At 29.1% G+C, this 17,546-nt stretch overlaps 1 protein-coding gene across 1 annotated transcript; it reads left to right on the top strand.

Annotated features, from left to right (window-relative positions):
* Nucleotides 1-6,527: 6,527 nt before the first annotated feature.
* LOC148236915 (uncharacterized) lies at nt 6,528-8,922 on the top strand. The gene is made up of 2 exons (XM_088182470.1): nt 6,528-6,612; nt 6,904-8,922. Exon 2 carries the CDS (start codon nt 6,918-6,920, stop codon nt 8,646-8,648), a length of 1,731 nt encoding a protein of 576 aa, XP_088038596.1. The 5' UTR covers nt 6,528-6,612; nt 6,904-6,917; the 3' UTR covers nt 8,649-8,922.
* Nucleotides 8,923-17,546: the final 8,624 nt, after the last annotated feature.

Genomic DNA, 17,546 nt, shown 5'->3' with positions numbered 1-17,546 from the left:
GAGTGCTCTTTGTATTTTGTTGTCCGCCCCTTCTTCGGTGGGACAACTAATTACAGAACGGTGGCGATCTTTTTTTAATACAAGGCAGCAATTTAGTAATCTTTCTGATTTTTTTAATCTCAAAGCAGTGGATTTAATTTTTCTTTCTGATTTATGGCACGTACCTTGTGACTTAATCCGTTGAAAAGTTTTTCACGGTGTCTCATTTTAACTAAAAAATCAATTTTTTTAAACGGTTAAACGCTTTATTGCAAATCGAACCAACTTTTCTATGATTATTACCCGACAGTTTAATTGATGCAGCATCTAAGTATAGAGCTAATTCACTATCCCAAGTTCTTAAAATAGTATTGGCCGTAGTATTTAGACTGACAAATCTCAGGCGTCGTCAAATGGCGGTCACTATCAAACGGCGTTTTGTTTTTATCCACCTCTGTAGTGACAGGTTGTTCGCGAGACATCAAAATTTCGAAACCATTTTTTGCACTTTTTTATAATATTATAGTATTGTACATTTTTATCGACAACTATACGATACGTTTTTGCTAGTAAATAGCATTAGACCAGAATATTGTGAATTTAAAATAAAAATCAGCTACAATATTAGATTAAATTTAATAAGACAAATGTCACAAATTTATATAAATAACTTTTAGTCTGATGTGACACAATACTTGTACGCATTAAAGCCCATCATGTACCAACGAAAGATTTGTAAGAAAAAAAATAATGCGACGAAAATGATATTTATATTTGTTAGGCTTAAAATTTTAGAAAAAACCTCAAGGTTAAATTATTTAAACAGTTTTATTAATATAAAATTATATCTGAATTGTCATTTTTTATTAAAAATAATATTTTAGTGTGTGTAGTAGTTTCGGTAGTAAACGTAGCAAACCAGAAAAATTATGTTATAGCCTATTATTATAATTATATTTATAAGAAGAATCATATCACTATTTTTTTTCATAATAAAATTAAAACGATTAAAGCTTATTTTATTGTGTCTCGTGTAAATATATAAACATACATTTAAACGACACTTAAATTGACATAACAAAACAAATAAGCTTCAATTTCACGTCTTTTACATGTTTTCTCACATAAGGAACCGAACTAAACCAATTTGACAGTGACAGAATCTCTCGCACAAGAGAAAAATTACACGATTCGATAAACGCGAACCTTTACGAGAATTCATATAATACATTTCACCGATACGAAACACCGCCATTTGTGCGGTGGTTTTCATCTAGAGTCGGATTTCGGTCTTCGTTCGGCTAATGGCTTAATGTAATTTATACGATCTCTCATCCGTCTTGAGTGGAAAAGTTCAGTTCCCGTTCGAGCACTACGCTTCTTCACGGTTTGTATCTCGAGGGATGTTCTATAGGGGTGAACGCCGTTAATTGCCAAAGGGGATGTTCATTATGTGAGGCGCGGAACACCGGTGAGGAGATTAAATTAAAACGAATGTCAAGAGGCTTTGATCGCCTTCATAGCCTCAAATTGATTTCATTATTCATTCAGCAATAGCTTATTGTCATCGTCGCAATATGCTATAGTGCACGTTAACAAAGCGCGTGCTATGCATTATTAATGAGAATATACAAAGTGGTATATTTAAGTACTGTATTTCCCATAGCTTAGTCATTTTTAGGATCAAAAATTGTTATTTTGGGTTTTGATGCCGAAGGGATGTTACTTTGCAGTCAAATAGAGACTGGAAAAGCTGGTAACAGTTTATTTTATAAACATATATATTACCATTACATTAGATTATTTAAAATCGCAGGTCTTGGAAGTCAGAGAGTTTTCACTGGCGTGTCGAGTTGTATTATTGTCGGTTTTGATTTCGGTAGGGTCGCGGTATGTTGCATATGATGATGTTTGTAAGCCAATTGCATTGCACCTACTCTATTCTACACTCGATCAATAACCGAGAGTAGAATATTGTGCGCAGAGTAGAATGTATTGTTTAGCACGCGTACTTTCCAAACAAAAAGTAGTATTTTCGGCGATTTTTATGGGTGATCATAACACCTCAAGACATACATCTTTGCAATATTTTCAATTATTAACGCAATTATTTGTTTATTGCTTTGCTTTCGAGATATGTTTTCGTTTGTTTAAAATTAATTTTAAATTATGATAAATTATGCAGGTGGTTGAAACCCCTAAAAGTTATTTTTGGACCTTTACTCTTGTTTTAAATAGCGTTTTAATAACACGCCAGCTTTGTAAATCTTTAATTGTACGTTTTTAATGAAAACTCATATTATATAATGCTCTTCTAATGAAAAATGAATCATGAATTATAATAATTAGTTCCTTAAACGAAAATTAAAATGACACAAAATTAAAAGCACATTTCATGTACTTTCATTAAATATATCACAAATTACACATTTACTTAATTAAAAAAATAAAAAACCACAACAAGAAAGTTCATTCAAAGTTAATTTTATTTTGGTAATACACATTTGTTAAAATCTACTCCAACTCTTACAAATATGGGTCAATTAGTTTGATTTATAAAACATATCAAAACTAGAAGCTGTTTTAATTCGGGTTTTCTGTTATAATGTATAATTAATTTAGCTGTTTTGTTGATTGTGAAATTCTATGACATTTCATTTTATTTCATTAAAAGCGACAGCTTGTAAGTTGATTTATAAAAGCTCGCGAAATTGTTACCAAAACATATACAACTCTATACTGTTTCTGATTTTAATTAAAATCACTGAAATCGATACCCTCACAATTACGGGAACTTATGGAATTCGATATTATATTGTGTTATCCAAAATTCAAAGCTTCAATGTGTCATTTTACTAAAAAATTAATTCTGATGTAATCGTTAATTATATATAAATATATTAACAAATTATCACTTTTATTTAAAATTAATACAAAAAAATTATAAATGCATTCTTTAAATATTAATATGTATAAGTTGTAATTAAAGTTCTTATATAATATTATATTTAAAACGTTTTGGTTAAGGAAGTCTACATTAATAATTTTATATAATCAACTATTCTTTCTAAATTGTGTTTGTGTTTGTTTTTTTTGAGCTATTTTTTGCGTATTTATTTTTACTTTTGATTTAAGGTAATATAATATTATATTTATTGTTGTAGATATTTTTTAAAGGGTAAAAAATGATATTAAAACTTTAATAATTTATATATTTTCTACTAAAATTTTAAATTTTTTCATCTTGATATGTTTGCGGTTTATCTAAATTACAAATTATAGGTTGAAGTGTTTATTAAATTTTTATTTTTATATTGTGACAATTCTGATTAAAATATTACTATCCCGTTTCTATGAAAATATACTCTCATATTTTTTTTTTTGATAAAGCTACCTCTAACTCGAGTTTTCATTCGTTAACTATTTAAATATCGAGTACCAAACGGTATATCAATATGTTTTTAAAGTTATAAAGGATCGAACAATTTTTGTGATATAAAAAATTTAAAAAAAGTAGTAAGTCTAATTTTATTTTTATTGAAAATATATTGTTTTCAACCTTAATTTAATACAAAGTTTAATTTCGATTATTCTTACTGTTTTATTTAATATTAATATAAGCCATTTCAAAGAAGTAATAAAATATATATAATCGTTTTTATTGGCTTATCTACAATTGATATAATTGTAATCTATATTTTAAATAGAATTTAAATTTATAATTTTAGAACATATTATGAAGTCTTATAAAGATTTAGCTTGAATTTTTGCTCGATACATTGAAACATAATATTTATTCGATATAGGATTATTTCTAGTTTATTTTATTTTTTATTTCAGTGTTCAGTTATAGTTATTTTAGTACTAGTATTTTTTTCCTGTATCATTTATTTTTAAATAAAAAATGTATACTACTGCTGTTAATAGAGTGAAACCAAATTATTCTATCAGTTAATGTTACAGCAAGAACAATAGGTATTTTTTTATAAAATATTTCATAAATTAAAAATAATAGTTTTTCGTCTCAAACATTAATTAAGATGAAACTTGAAACAAAAAATAATGTAATCATAGAGTTTACTATTGTTAATGGTAAACTCAATAATATGAAATAATGTTATTTAGCAATAAATACATATTATTTTTTATAGTAAAATATTATTATATTTTTGAAAATATTAGGACTATTATACAAAGAAAAGTGATCCTTAAAATTATTTTGAAAAATAATGAATATATTTTATTTGCTTCCTCATATTCTTTATCTGGGTCTTATACTTTTGTATATTTACATCGCAGTTATCACGTTATCATAATATATTTTTTTATAAAAATATTAAACGAATAATTCAAATAACGAAAAGCTTAAAAGTGATTGAATAATTCGTTACTCTTAAATTCTAGTTTAATCGCATGAAAGATGACAAAAGCTATGTTTTCACTTAATTAACTCAAGTTTTCAATAAAGTAAAACAATGTTTATAAGTTTAAAAAATATATTGTTGAATGAATTCAGTTTTAATATTCTTTTTTTAAAAAGTTTTTATCACTTACGTATACATATAGTACCTATTTTTTAGTTTCACAGTCAATATTTTTTTTAATGAATTACCCTAAAGTTTAAATTAATAAAACATATTATGTAATAGGAAGATTATATTTATATAATTGTAAAAGTAATCTTTGACGTATTAAATATACATTTAAGTTACTAATATTATATGCAAGCCATTAATTTTTTTATATCTGTAATTATGTAGTTAAGTTAAAAAAAAACTTTCTTTATTTTTCTGTTGCTCATTTTTACGTTCTTTAAATATTAGTAAGCGATCTTAAAGTTATTTGTAATTTATTTAACTTCAGCAGTCAGCATATTAGTAAATCTGCTACTTCAATGACTATTTTCCCAGTAGTTAAGACTTTTACAATATTCATTAAAATTGTAAATTAAGCTTTTATCTATTCCTGGTTAATCTCAATTGAGAATTCCCGTAACATAATCCCTACTTTAAAATTCAGACTAATTCATTTAAAGAATAATTTAATTTTACCGTAGCTTTATGAACTTTAAATAAAAATAAACAAAAACAATTACGTACAATATATAGGTAGGAGTCAATCGTACACGTTCAGAAACGCAGATTGCATTTTTATTATACGTATGTTAATGTTCAATGTAGTATATTTATTATATTTCTGTGTATATTAGAACCTAATTATCTATTAAGGTACTTTATTTATTTTTATTCGTAATATAAATTATAATTATCCATAAGGTTTATTTTTCAACGAATCCTACGCAATTAATTAATAAAATCTGTTTATATTAATTAATAACCTTTGACATTTGAGGTAAATGGCTTATATTATATAACATGAAGCACATGCCAGCTTTCGTGTGTTTCAGGCAAAGGGTTTTCTGTGTACATACATTTATTTATATTTCGTTGAAGTTGAAAAATCACAAAGATAATACGTTAAAAGTGACTTTTCCGAGGATATCTCGCAACATTATTAAGACTGGCTGCGTGAGTGTTTTTCCAAAAAATCGCGAAAACGTGGTTGGTGATTTTTTTTGGAAGAGGCCAGGGGCTGGCTGACGTTTTTATAAATTCGTTTGGCATAGGTCCAAGTGGAACGGGCCCTTGACACCGCTCCTCCCGAGGTACCTACTACGATTTACTCTTGCGACGCATCTCGAGTGAGCTCGGCCGGGGAATGCTTTATTACTAGGTTCTCGTTCCGGGCTGCTACGTCATGGAAATTATTGTTATGATAGGAGGATGTAGAAACGAGCCACATTTCAGCCGATTCCTTAATTTAATAACGTGAATTACACACGCCGTAGCCTCAAACTTAATAACATTCGTACTATGTATATAAACACTTAAACACACACCAACATAAATAAGTGGTTTTTGTTAATCTATTTTCAAAGTTACTTAAATATGTAGTACATGATTTATCTCGGGAGCAACTTAGAACGCCTAATGTGTATTTAATCCGTTTTAGTCGTCTTAGATTTCATTGGTTACGCTGAAGACGTAATTAGGGCTTTTAATAATGTTATTTAGTGAGGATTTCTTGGCTAGCCACGCTTAAGGTAGAAATATTAACAAGAATTGATTGATAATGAGTGCATTTATTTGTGATTATAGTTAAATAGAGGTAAATTGCGAACAAATTTTGCGCTACTGTATTCATAGTTCATATGTACTTACAGAAATGAAGCTAGAGCTTTAAAGTATTTTTGATAATAGTTAACAAATATTGAATAAAATGTAAATACATCCAAAATGTAATTCCGAATCCTGGCAATTTTCTAAGATAAAAGTTTGATAAATTTGAAGCATTCATTTTAGGATTTTGACGTTTTTAAAGTATACTTTATGGGATTAAGAACTAAGGTAGGTTCGGGTAATAAAGCCTGTCGGGTAATAAGGCCTAAGTAATAAAAATCCAATTTAAGCTTGTTTAAATCACTCAAGGTTACAAACATAAGTAGCTAACACTCAAAGATGGCCCTTCAAACGTGTCACGACAGGATAGCTCGTGCGATTTCGCAAGTGCGTCGTCGTTCATTGTGGGAAGCGGTTGCGCAACACGAATAACAAAAAATCGTCCGTTACAAACGTAAGTATTTTTTGAAATATTTCACATAATTATGTTATTTTACATTATAGATTTCTATCATTTCATACTTTTATGACCTTAGAAGTTTAAATTATAATATCATGATCCGAATCATATTATTTTTATTTTTCTTTACACATGTTGTCGGTGGTTATTAAGGCCTACAAAATTTGATCGTAGGCCTTATTATCCTCCTTTTTGTATCAATTTCACAGCTTTAGTTAGTATCTTTTTTAAAATGCAAGGAGTGTTATAAAAAGTAATGACAACTGTTTATTGTTTTTTTTTTAGTGACAGCAATCACAATGCCTCCCAAACGAGCATTGTGGTCTGAAAATGACTTGGTGTCGGCTGTTCGAGCGGTAGAAAGAGGAATACTGAGCACCTATAAAGCTGCTGAGAGGTATAAAGTACCCAGAAGAACCATTAGAAATCATCTTCAGACCGGCAGTTTAAAAAAAACACTAGGTCGAAAATCCATACTCAGTGATGACCAGGAAACTGAACTTGTAAGCAGAATCATAAGGTTCGCTGAAATTGGATTGCCTGTGACACCACTGATTCTCCGACGCTTGGTCTTTAAATTTTGCGAACTTAATAACATCAATCATAAGTTCAACCCATCTCATAAAGTTGCTGGTAAAGATTGGTTTAATGCATTCATGAAAAGACATCCAGAAATATCTAGAAGAAAAGCTCAATTCATAAACCCTGCCAGAGCTCAAAAGCTTAATAAATTTATTGTTGATGATCACTTCAAGCGACTGAGTGAAGTTTATGATAATTTGGACTTGAAAAGTCATCCTGAAAGAATTTACAATATGGATGAGAAAGGTTGCCGTCTAACGATCCATCATCAGCAAACTGTTTTAGCAAAGAAAGGAGCTAAAAGAGTGCACTTACAGTCTTCAGAACACGCTGAAAGTGTCACAATCGCCGGATGTATAAATGCACTTGGCATTGCAATACCACCAATGATCATTTTCAAAGGTAAACGACTGAAACCAGAGTTATATGACAACATTCCACCGGGAACATTAGTTCAAAAATCTACAAAGTGTTATATGACCAATGAACTTTTCAAGGATTTCTTGAAACACTTAGCCCGGTACAAAAGTACAGGAAAGTGCCTTTTAATATTTTATGGAGCAGCCTGTCACCTAGACCTATCCATAGTTGAAGTTGCCGATTCACTCGATATATCATTATACTGTTTACCATCAAACACCACTCATGAACTCCAACCGCTTGATAAAGCCGTCTTTCGATCATTTGAGCACCATTGGGATGCTGAAGTTTTAACATTTATGGAACAAAACCCAGATAAAAAACTCACTAAGGCAAGATTTAATATTATTCTCTCAAATGTGTGGTCGAAATCTATGACCCATAATAACATTATAAGCGGCTTCAGGGCAACTGGTTTGTATCCATTGAATCCACAGGCTATTCCAGAAACAGCTTTTGCACAATCTTTACTGACAGAGGCACCAGCTCCTCCTGTATCTGACGATGTTAACAAAGAAAATTCGCCATATCTCGTCTACCCTAGGCCACCAACATCGGGACCATCAACATCAAGAATTGGAGAAGAATTAATTGGTCAAACCCCAAACAAACGTCCTGGAAGGTTTTACCCTATGGTTTACGGTAGTTCTAGTTCGGACGATGATGAAGATCATGTGCCTCTCGCTGAAATAAAAAGAACAGTATTTAAGCAGCTTATGCCTACACCAGTCAAAAATACTGAAAAAACACCAATCGTTAGGAGAAAAGCCTTAAATTATAGGGGAACTCCAGTCACTAAAAATATGTTTGACAAAAACAAAGAAGAAAAGAAAATAATAAAGACATCGAATCTCAAAGGTAGAAGTAGTACTAAGCAGAAACAAGTGAGCTGGTATTGTCATGGTTGTGAAGAGGATAAGATGGCAGATATGAGGCAATGTGCTAAATGCGGCAAGTGGTATCACGAGGAGTGCGTTGGTTTGTCAGCAGATGATACGGACACTTTTGAGTGTCCTGATGGCTGTTAATCAAAGGAATTTGTTGCTTTTTTAAGACTTCATGCATGATTAATGCATATCTATGATTATTGATCATAATTACCAAATATAAGATGCATATTTTGATTATTATAGTATGTTAAAGCCTTAGGCCTTATTACCCGACCATAGTATAATAAGGCCTAAAGATAGAGTTTTACAAAATGTTTAATTTTGTTTTTGTTTACGGCAAAAGTTGCCATTTTTTGTTTTTATTTTATAGTAATGTATCTATAGGTATACTTTACATTAAAATTAGTTGATTTCGATATGTAGTTTTTATTTTATTTCAAATCTCCCTTAGCTAGGCCTTAATGCCCGCACCTACCTTACGTGCTTACATTTTACTCTACTTTATACCACCTCTACTATGAATGCTCATACATTTATGTTATAAAATCTAACGTACGTATGTACATAAATTTATCATATTAATAAATAGAGAAGTTTTAAAAACTCATGCATAATGCGATCGGAAACTTTCAAGCACGCTTTGTGAATTGAAATTCCATAAGTTCTAGCTCTTTATACCTCATACCTAATTTTAAAGTAAGTGGGTTTAACTTTATTCAAATATCCATCAATTACTTAGTTATTCAAAGTGCACTTTCAATAAAGCAGCATTGTTAGATTCAAACTTAAAGGTACTATTATAGTATAAATTAATTGAATATAATAATCAAGTTTCAATTCTGTGATAAGTATATAGCAGTACGATAGAGTATAGTATTTTTTATTTTATATTGAGTAAAACTTTTATATTATGTTCTTTAAAAATATAAAGTTCAATGCAGTAAATTAAATATTATTATATTTACATAGAATAATATGTATGTTAACTAACTTACACATCTAACTAATTTTCAGTCCTAACCTATTAATTATAAATATTTACTTTAACAAATAATGAATAAAGTTTTATAAAAAATACTTAGAAGCTTCTTATTATGCCTCACGAAAAACTTTAACTTTCCGTATCCTGGAAAGTTTTCATCTGCATTTTTTATATTCATAATAATATAATATAAATATATAACTGAAAAAGGCGCAGTTTCAATTACTTTTTACCGTTTTCTATTCGAGCTCGATTAATATCATATAAAACCCTTAGCATTAAAATGCAAATGGCGAATGGAACGCCAGGAGGAAAAAGCTTTTCAAATCCGAGTTTTATAGTATTTAATTTCGTTACATTAACCCAGTTTGGCACTGGGAAGGGCTTATGCGATTTTGTAATTAACTGGACGTACGAGTAGATCCAATACGGCTAGCCATGTGAAGCAAATGAGGAAAAAAATCTAAAATAATATTTATATCATTCAGATCTAGAAAATATATTATTTACATTCGACTATAATTAAAAGCAGCTAGATAAAACAATAATCTAAACAGTGACCTAATTTTGTATCGTAAAAAAGTATTTATGCTTTTTTGACCTCATTACTTTTATTCTGCATAGTTATAGTTTTCTTATTCAACAAGAACTAATATCATAAAAATACGTCATTTTTCAGATGATAGATAAAAAAATATATATTTACTGTAAAATTCAACATATGGCTGCGTGCTTACACATCCTAAATTTGCTTAAGTTTTTAATTTTCTTGTGGCTTATTATAACTATTATTTTTCAAATATGCCTTAGTTTCTATAAAGCTTAATAAGATAAAATAATATCTCGTTCTCCTAGTTTTAAATAATGTGTTTTCTACTAGAACAGGGGTTAGCAAAATACAGCCCGCAGCATATTTTAATCCGGCTCGAAAGAAAGGATTATATTTTACATTTTCAAGCACTAAAATTTTAAATAACGTGCTTTAACGAAGTTTAGGAGTTATGAGACATTACTGTGTGTGATGCTGTTGCTTTCATAATTCGAAAGCGTCTTCAGTAGCACGTGTAATACTTTTTGCGATACTTTGCTTTCATCTTATTACTTGTGGATATTCATTATTTCAGTGTCAAAGCCAGAAAAAAAAACAGACTATTGGAATCAAATAGATGACAAAGCATTATGTTTATTATTCTTAATACGTAATCATTACCAAACTAACCACTTAACGCAATTTTCACAGCTCGCAAAAAAGTTTACATAAAAATGCTTTTTTTTCGAAAATAAAAACATTCAAAATAAAGCTATAATTGAAGTCAGTTCACATGTATTTATTATAATAACTAATACAAGAAACCCATTCATCGATGGTAAATTAATTAAGTCATGCTTGATTGTTGCAGCCAAATAAATGGGTCCAGGAAAAATATAGGTATTTCAATATAGCAGCCTTTCGGCGAGAACAGTTGCTAGAAGTGATGGGCACATTGTGAGTAACGTCAATAAGCAATTTAATAGCAAGGAAACTTTCTTAGTTTTTAATCATGTTAAATTATAACAAGTGCACTTTGCGAAATATACAATTTTTGTAAAATAAAAGGGTTAGTAAAAATATTAACAGTATTCGACAAACAGTTGGTTTGAAAATAATAAACTAAAACAGCGGTGCACATTTTGATAACCATTAGCTTTACTAAGAGTGCCCCGTTACTGCTGTTGATTAAAGGAGTAAATTCTATATTCAAAGTAACTGGTGTAATTAATTTTAATAACATTAAAGCTAATTTTCACATACTTCCCAATAATCTGCATAGATCAACTACAGATTAATAAAGTTGATATACGTTAAAAATGTACAATCTGAAATGAAATCAACAAAAGTATGTTATATCCAATATAGAACGCATTAAGACTTACTTAGAAAATTTTCTAAAGCTTGTAAAATTATTTATTGTATTATTTACTAGCAAGTACTTTGTGGCAAATATCTCAATTTGTACTGTGTTATTGAACCAGTTGCGTCAGCGGTGAATTTTATTCGCTTTTGTAGATTTAAACTTGCATTATCTCCGTGATTTTCTTAACATAAATGTAAGCCGAATACTTTGAATTGTTTTAGCATACAGCAGTTTGATGGTTTAGTTACGTAAAGTTATATTGATTTTTTTTTATCTCAAGAGTAGCGATTGAAATTTTTCCTGTCCATAGCTAATATTATCGAATGCTGAACTATTTTATAAATAAACCTTTTCTGCAAATATTACGGGGCGTATTAAATTAAACGTAAATCTATTTTAGAAATTTCTATTCCCAAAACAATTTTAGAGAAAATTAGGTTTTTTTTACTGAATTTGTCTTAAAATACAGAGAAATTTGCAATAAATTATGATTTTATTTATGAATCTGGTCTTTCAAAATAAAAAGTTTGCCTACCCCTATCTGAGAATATCAATAAAGTATTGTCTAAGCGTACAACTAATTTTCTAAACATACTTTTAAAAGCTAATGTAAGTAATAAGAAACAAAATTTACATTTGTCAAAAAATATTCTTAGAACACGACCTATTAAAATCAAAGCTTTTATAATATTTGTTTATACTTTTGTCATCACTATATAAATATGTATATATTGATAAAAATAGTATAAAGCAAAAAATAAAAAACACTGTTTGTGTATATATTTTAATTTGTCTTTCCGGGAATGATTTGTTTTAATATTTTGCTCCACAATATTTTTAACGTTTAAATCTGACGCTCTATGCTTAAGCTTATTTCATTTGGTAATCAACTCACCTACCATCTGCCAGTTCAAGCTAACTAGGAACATTGTTTGTCAATTATCGAGGCTCGAAGTTCATCAGACGTTTGGTAATCGGCCGCTTCCATTTTGCCGGCTAATTCAATTAATAAAGTTTATATCGGTTGTTTAACGAGTTTCCTTCTTTACTGAAAACGACTTCGTTGTATTATCTTAAAATCGACCCATTTCACGCTCGAGAAGGGGGAGATTTTTGCGTCAAAAGTCGCAATGTCCGACGAGTGCTCAAATGTGGTTTGTTTGAGTTGCAGACCCAGGACACGTTTGTTGGGCAGAGATACCGCCCAAAGGGAAGCTCTGTAATTATTTTGAGAGTCTGGGACAAAGGATTACGTAGTCTGGTGTTATTTTGTTGTTTATATTGTGGTGTGCGATACGCTTCATGCAAAATCAGATTTAATATTTTATATTAAACATCTATATACATGTACTAGGGATGTCAAGTCGAGAAAATATTTATTATGGAATTAATTCGTAATACCGAGATAACACTCATATTTACCATAGAGCTAAATCAATTTGGTAATCAAAGCACAGGTTAGAATAATATTTAATTACTATTTCATAAATGAGAGTTCTGTACAATATGTGATGTGTTGTCACTAGAACGCCATGATTTGTATTGCTATATTCATCCTATTTTTTTCATTGCTATTATCAGAAGCAAGTTTCAGTAAAAACGAACTTGCCAGAATTATAAATGTCACAACCATTTTAAACACCCAAGCAAATACAACGTTATTGCGATTGAGCATTATCTCTTGTATAATAAATAAGGATAGGCATTGACTTTATATAAAATTTACTAATATTAATTCAGTATCATGTTTGACTTTAGAGTAAAAACAAATTAATATGTAATAAATTCTATAATGATAAAATAAAGCAGCTATTTTACGATATTTATAGCAATAATTTAAATGTTAGATTATCTTTTATGTTTAATTTAAAATGACTCATTAAAAAATATTTCACATTCTTTAAACATAATTTTTATAATTCACAAACTAATGTAAATAACAATTTTGCTATGAATATAAACATCCCAAAAAAGGCGTACAATTTATAAAGCAATTATCCTTTGTAAATTACGCTTTTTAATTCCTCAAAAATGAATTTTACCCAGCTGTGCATAATTAGGTTATGGTATTTAAATAACATTTACTTCTTAATCAATTTATTATTTTAAAAACGTATAATTAATGCAATCAAAATATTGATCGCAAATATTTAATTAAATACAAGCTACACAATATATATATATATATATATATATATATATATATATATATAGAACTATATTACAAATTACGTAATGTACATATCCTATATTAATAACTGGCCGATTGCTTTGCGGCTAAGCTTGTAAAATTATTATTCCTCGGGGTCTAGGTTCAAGTCTCTACATTCTCGACCTCGACACAATACACATTTATCTCATTTTCTTTCCACTTTTCCGCGAGCATTAAGACCTTGGCCATTTCTCAATTTACTGTTCATCTATTACTCTCTTGCTATCTGGTTTAAAAATAGGAAATAAAACTACATACATAGGTATGTACATATAAATACATATATAAAATCGAATCGTGTGCTCGCAATGCGAACTTATTCATTATTTTGTATGCGGCGAAGAAGCATTAGAAACTTTCAAATGTTGCTTTTAAACTTTTGAAACTTAGAAATTCATCGTTTAAATTATAACCTTATTTGAAATATATGAGGATAAACTCTTGACAGTAATGTATGTAAACATCTGAAAAGTTACGCGACAGATGAGGCGGTGTTATATAGGGGGCATTTTTTATTGTAGAAAAATATTCCCAAACTTTCAGAATCGATTAAATCGATTCCATAATGCATATTTATTATAAATAAGTATATCTAAAGAAATAAATAATATAGCAATGCGGTAAAACTATGTCAGATGAACATCGAAAATTCACGAATAATAAAGATAAATTCGGAGAATAAACCCATCCATTTAGCTCGTTCTTAATCTCAAACAATTAACGAACTTTGAGGTTAATTATCTCGAAACATGTATCTGTTGAATTGGCTTACATTTTAGGTCCAAATTAGCACAAATGTACTTTTTAAATATTAGCTTATAATTTAACTATATTTTTATCTAGATAAAAATATATTTTTAATATATAGTATATTAATATAATAATCAAATGTATTATTGTAGATATCTTTATAAATATAAAATATCTTTTTTGTTTTTATTTTTGCAATAATTTTTTGCCAATACATATTTAAGCATGTAAATTATATTATTCATAGTAATTTAAATATAAAATAACTTATAATATAGTAAAAAAATATTATTTACACGTTAGTAAGTACATTAGTTCTTTAAATACATTTTTAAAAGCACATATCAAAAATAAAAATGGCTACCCTTGTTATTTTTTATGTTTAAAAAAATGGAAAAAAAGCTCAATGGTTTTCATTTCTCAAGAAATAAAAATTAATATTTTCTCTAAAATTCTCGAGAATTTTATATAAATATATGTAATGTATAGTATGTGATTATAATATTACAGTATATTATTGTTGATACTATGTTTATATTATTGCTGATCAGAAACTTGGATGATCGTTAAAGAGAACAAATTTCAATAGGATGATGATTTGTTAAAATGTATTTATTTAGGTTTTTTTTACCTATTATAAGTTTGTATTTTTCCGTTAAAATATATTTTAAATAATCGATTAGTATTGTAAGAACATAACTGCTGTTCTTTAAAAATATTTTATTCAATGTTATGCTGCCCTTTTCTCAACTATTTAAAAGTCACCTAATAAACAGGCGAATCGGTTACATTTCCTAGTTTAACGAAGTACAGATTATTGTTTTAAATATGAATTATATCTCTATATTTTAAAAATAAAGCTTATCTTATTAATTATTTAGTATAGTGACAAACAACAACAAATTATTTATCATTCAATCTAGAATATATGTACACATAATAATTACCTAACATTGATCATTTATCATGGCTCCTATGAACCGATTTACATATTTCATAAATTACGACCAATATCATAGCATGTTTGTAAGGTAACTATATAATATATCATACAACATGCCATTATAAATACGGCCAGGCTTTTTTTCAACCCAGCTCACAATCCTTGTTTGCCTTCCTCGAGCTCAAACATGAGTATCTACAAACATTTGTTGTCTTTCACTTTTTTTTATTATATTTCTCAGTATACACTCCTCGGGGAAAGCTCTTCGCCCACGTGACGATTTTCTTCAGAAGACAGAATAATTAATTCGAGCGACCTTTACGGCCAATTTCGTGCGGGAAAAGGTCGCTCTCAGGAAAATCAACGCGGCCAGGGGTCACCAAGTGGATCCCGCGGCCCAATTTATTCATCGGCAAGCCCTTAACCGATGCTTTCCCGATGCCGGTTTGTTACCGTGAATTTTTAATGCGCTTTTTCGGCGACGTACTTTACACTTGAATTTTTTATACGGCACCGCGCTTAATATGACCCTATTAACAAGAACCTAACCGTGTTTACACGAACCTATTTTCAAGTAAGCTAATATTCGAAGCGAAGTTGAAAATTTTCCGGTAGCGTCGACGATTTTGGAAAACGTTTCTGAGTGCCTATTTTATATTTAGGCTTATGAATATTCCATTATAAAATTTAGCAAGTAAATATATTCAATACCATCAATGAGCTTCGCGATTACAATTCAGGTAAACATCAACAATAAATCAATGGACACGTACACAATTATTAAATATGAAAGCTCATCTGCTAAGGCATTTGGGTCTAAGCCCTCCAAGAAAAAATATTATATACATATAATACATACATACATACACAATTATTATTTTATTATACATCAAACGAATACGAATACATTGATCCTTCAATAAATATATTGCAAATAAATAATGTCGAAGGCTTCTTATTTCAATCTAAAAAGAAGATAAACATTAAAGTCAAACGTTCTTTAAGATTAGCTTTTGATAAAACACGCGACACATATTTTACAGATATTGGTAACGTTCCAATACTTTGACGTGGAATATTTACTTTTCCTTACATTATTTATCTTGATATATAATGTAAAAATATTTTATTTACTATATAGTATTTTTAAACGTTAAAAAATAATCAATATAGTAATTAATTGGATCTAAACTGGATTATACGTACATAGCTTTGTGCAAATTGGGTTATCGTATCGCACACTGAATATGAAACTTTCGGCTGTATCGTTTTCAACTAATTAAACTACAAGTTAAAGCAATAATTGAGTTTAAAATTTGTGAAACTAATCGTCCAGAGGGAAACTAGTTGCTGATGGTAGCGATGATGTGTAATAATTCATGTAGGAAATTTATCTTGTACCATATTAAGAATATAGTTGTTGACTGACAATAAACAAGCAATGTTTATAGGGGTGTGAAAAAATATTAGAGTAGAAGTTGGCAAGATAGGATTTTAAATTCATTATTTATTAAGTTTAGAGCGGTCTTATGCTATATTAATTCAACTCGATAGGACATAATGTATTTCCTTGGAGCCTTATAAAAAATATTATAATGCATAAGCAAACAATCTAGCCATTTTAAATGATAACATTGCTTGTCTCTAGATGGTCCCTGCAATATTTACAATTATTATCATAATTGTTTGGTCACAAGATCTCTCTTCTATTCCTTAATCTAGAAAATAATTATTTTTACTAGCACTGTAATTTTACTCTTCAATTATCCTATATACTTTTCGTTGATTTTTCAACATGTATAATATTGGTTTGAATAGTATGAAACTGCATTTTTAAATTAAGAAAAATAATCAAACAACTTAATATATAGCTTAATCTATCGTTTCATCTAAACTCTATCGATGTTCAAACAATGAACCGCTGTAAAATTAATATTATGCAAAGAGCGTAGTTACGTTAAATATATTGCACATTACATAATGTTCGATATTCGCAAAATGCAGTAGAACAGCATTGCAGGGGAGTTGTTTGTTCTGCTAACGGAACAGAACGTGCTTCGGTGCAAACTCGTGATTGTGTTACAATATTAAAATATAATAGTACGTGACATGTGTTTGAGAAGTGATCTGAATTATTGAGACATAATGCTGCCGAGCACGTGTCATCAGAAGCTCTAAATGGATTACGTTATCGAGTTCGGTATTTGCATTATTTTAGTTCGTTTCACTATTTGTCTTTGGGTTGAATTTAATT

The sequence above is a fragment of the Plectrocnemia conspersa genome, unplaced genomic scaffold, assembly GCF_051122295.1.
Source record: "Plectrocnemia conspersa isolate PC_06_02 unplaced genomic scaffold, ASM5112229v1 ptg000003l, whole genome shotgun sequence".
NCBI classification, from domain to species: Eukaryota; Metazoa; Arthropoda; class Insecta; order Trichoptera; family Polycentropodidae; genus Plectrocnemia; species Plectrocnemia conspersa.
Note: the sequence above shows the minus strand (reverse complement) of the source record. Positions and strands in the feature narration are given on the sequence as shown.

Coding starts and splice junctions, on each gene's coding strand:
- LOC148236915 (XM_088182470.1), top strand. CDS start 6,918: ATGCCTCCCAAACGAGCATTGTGGTCTGAAAATGACTTGGTGTCGGCT.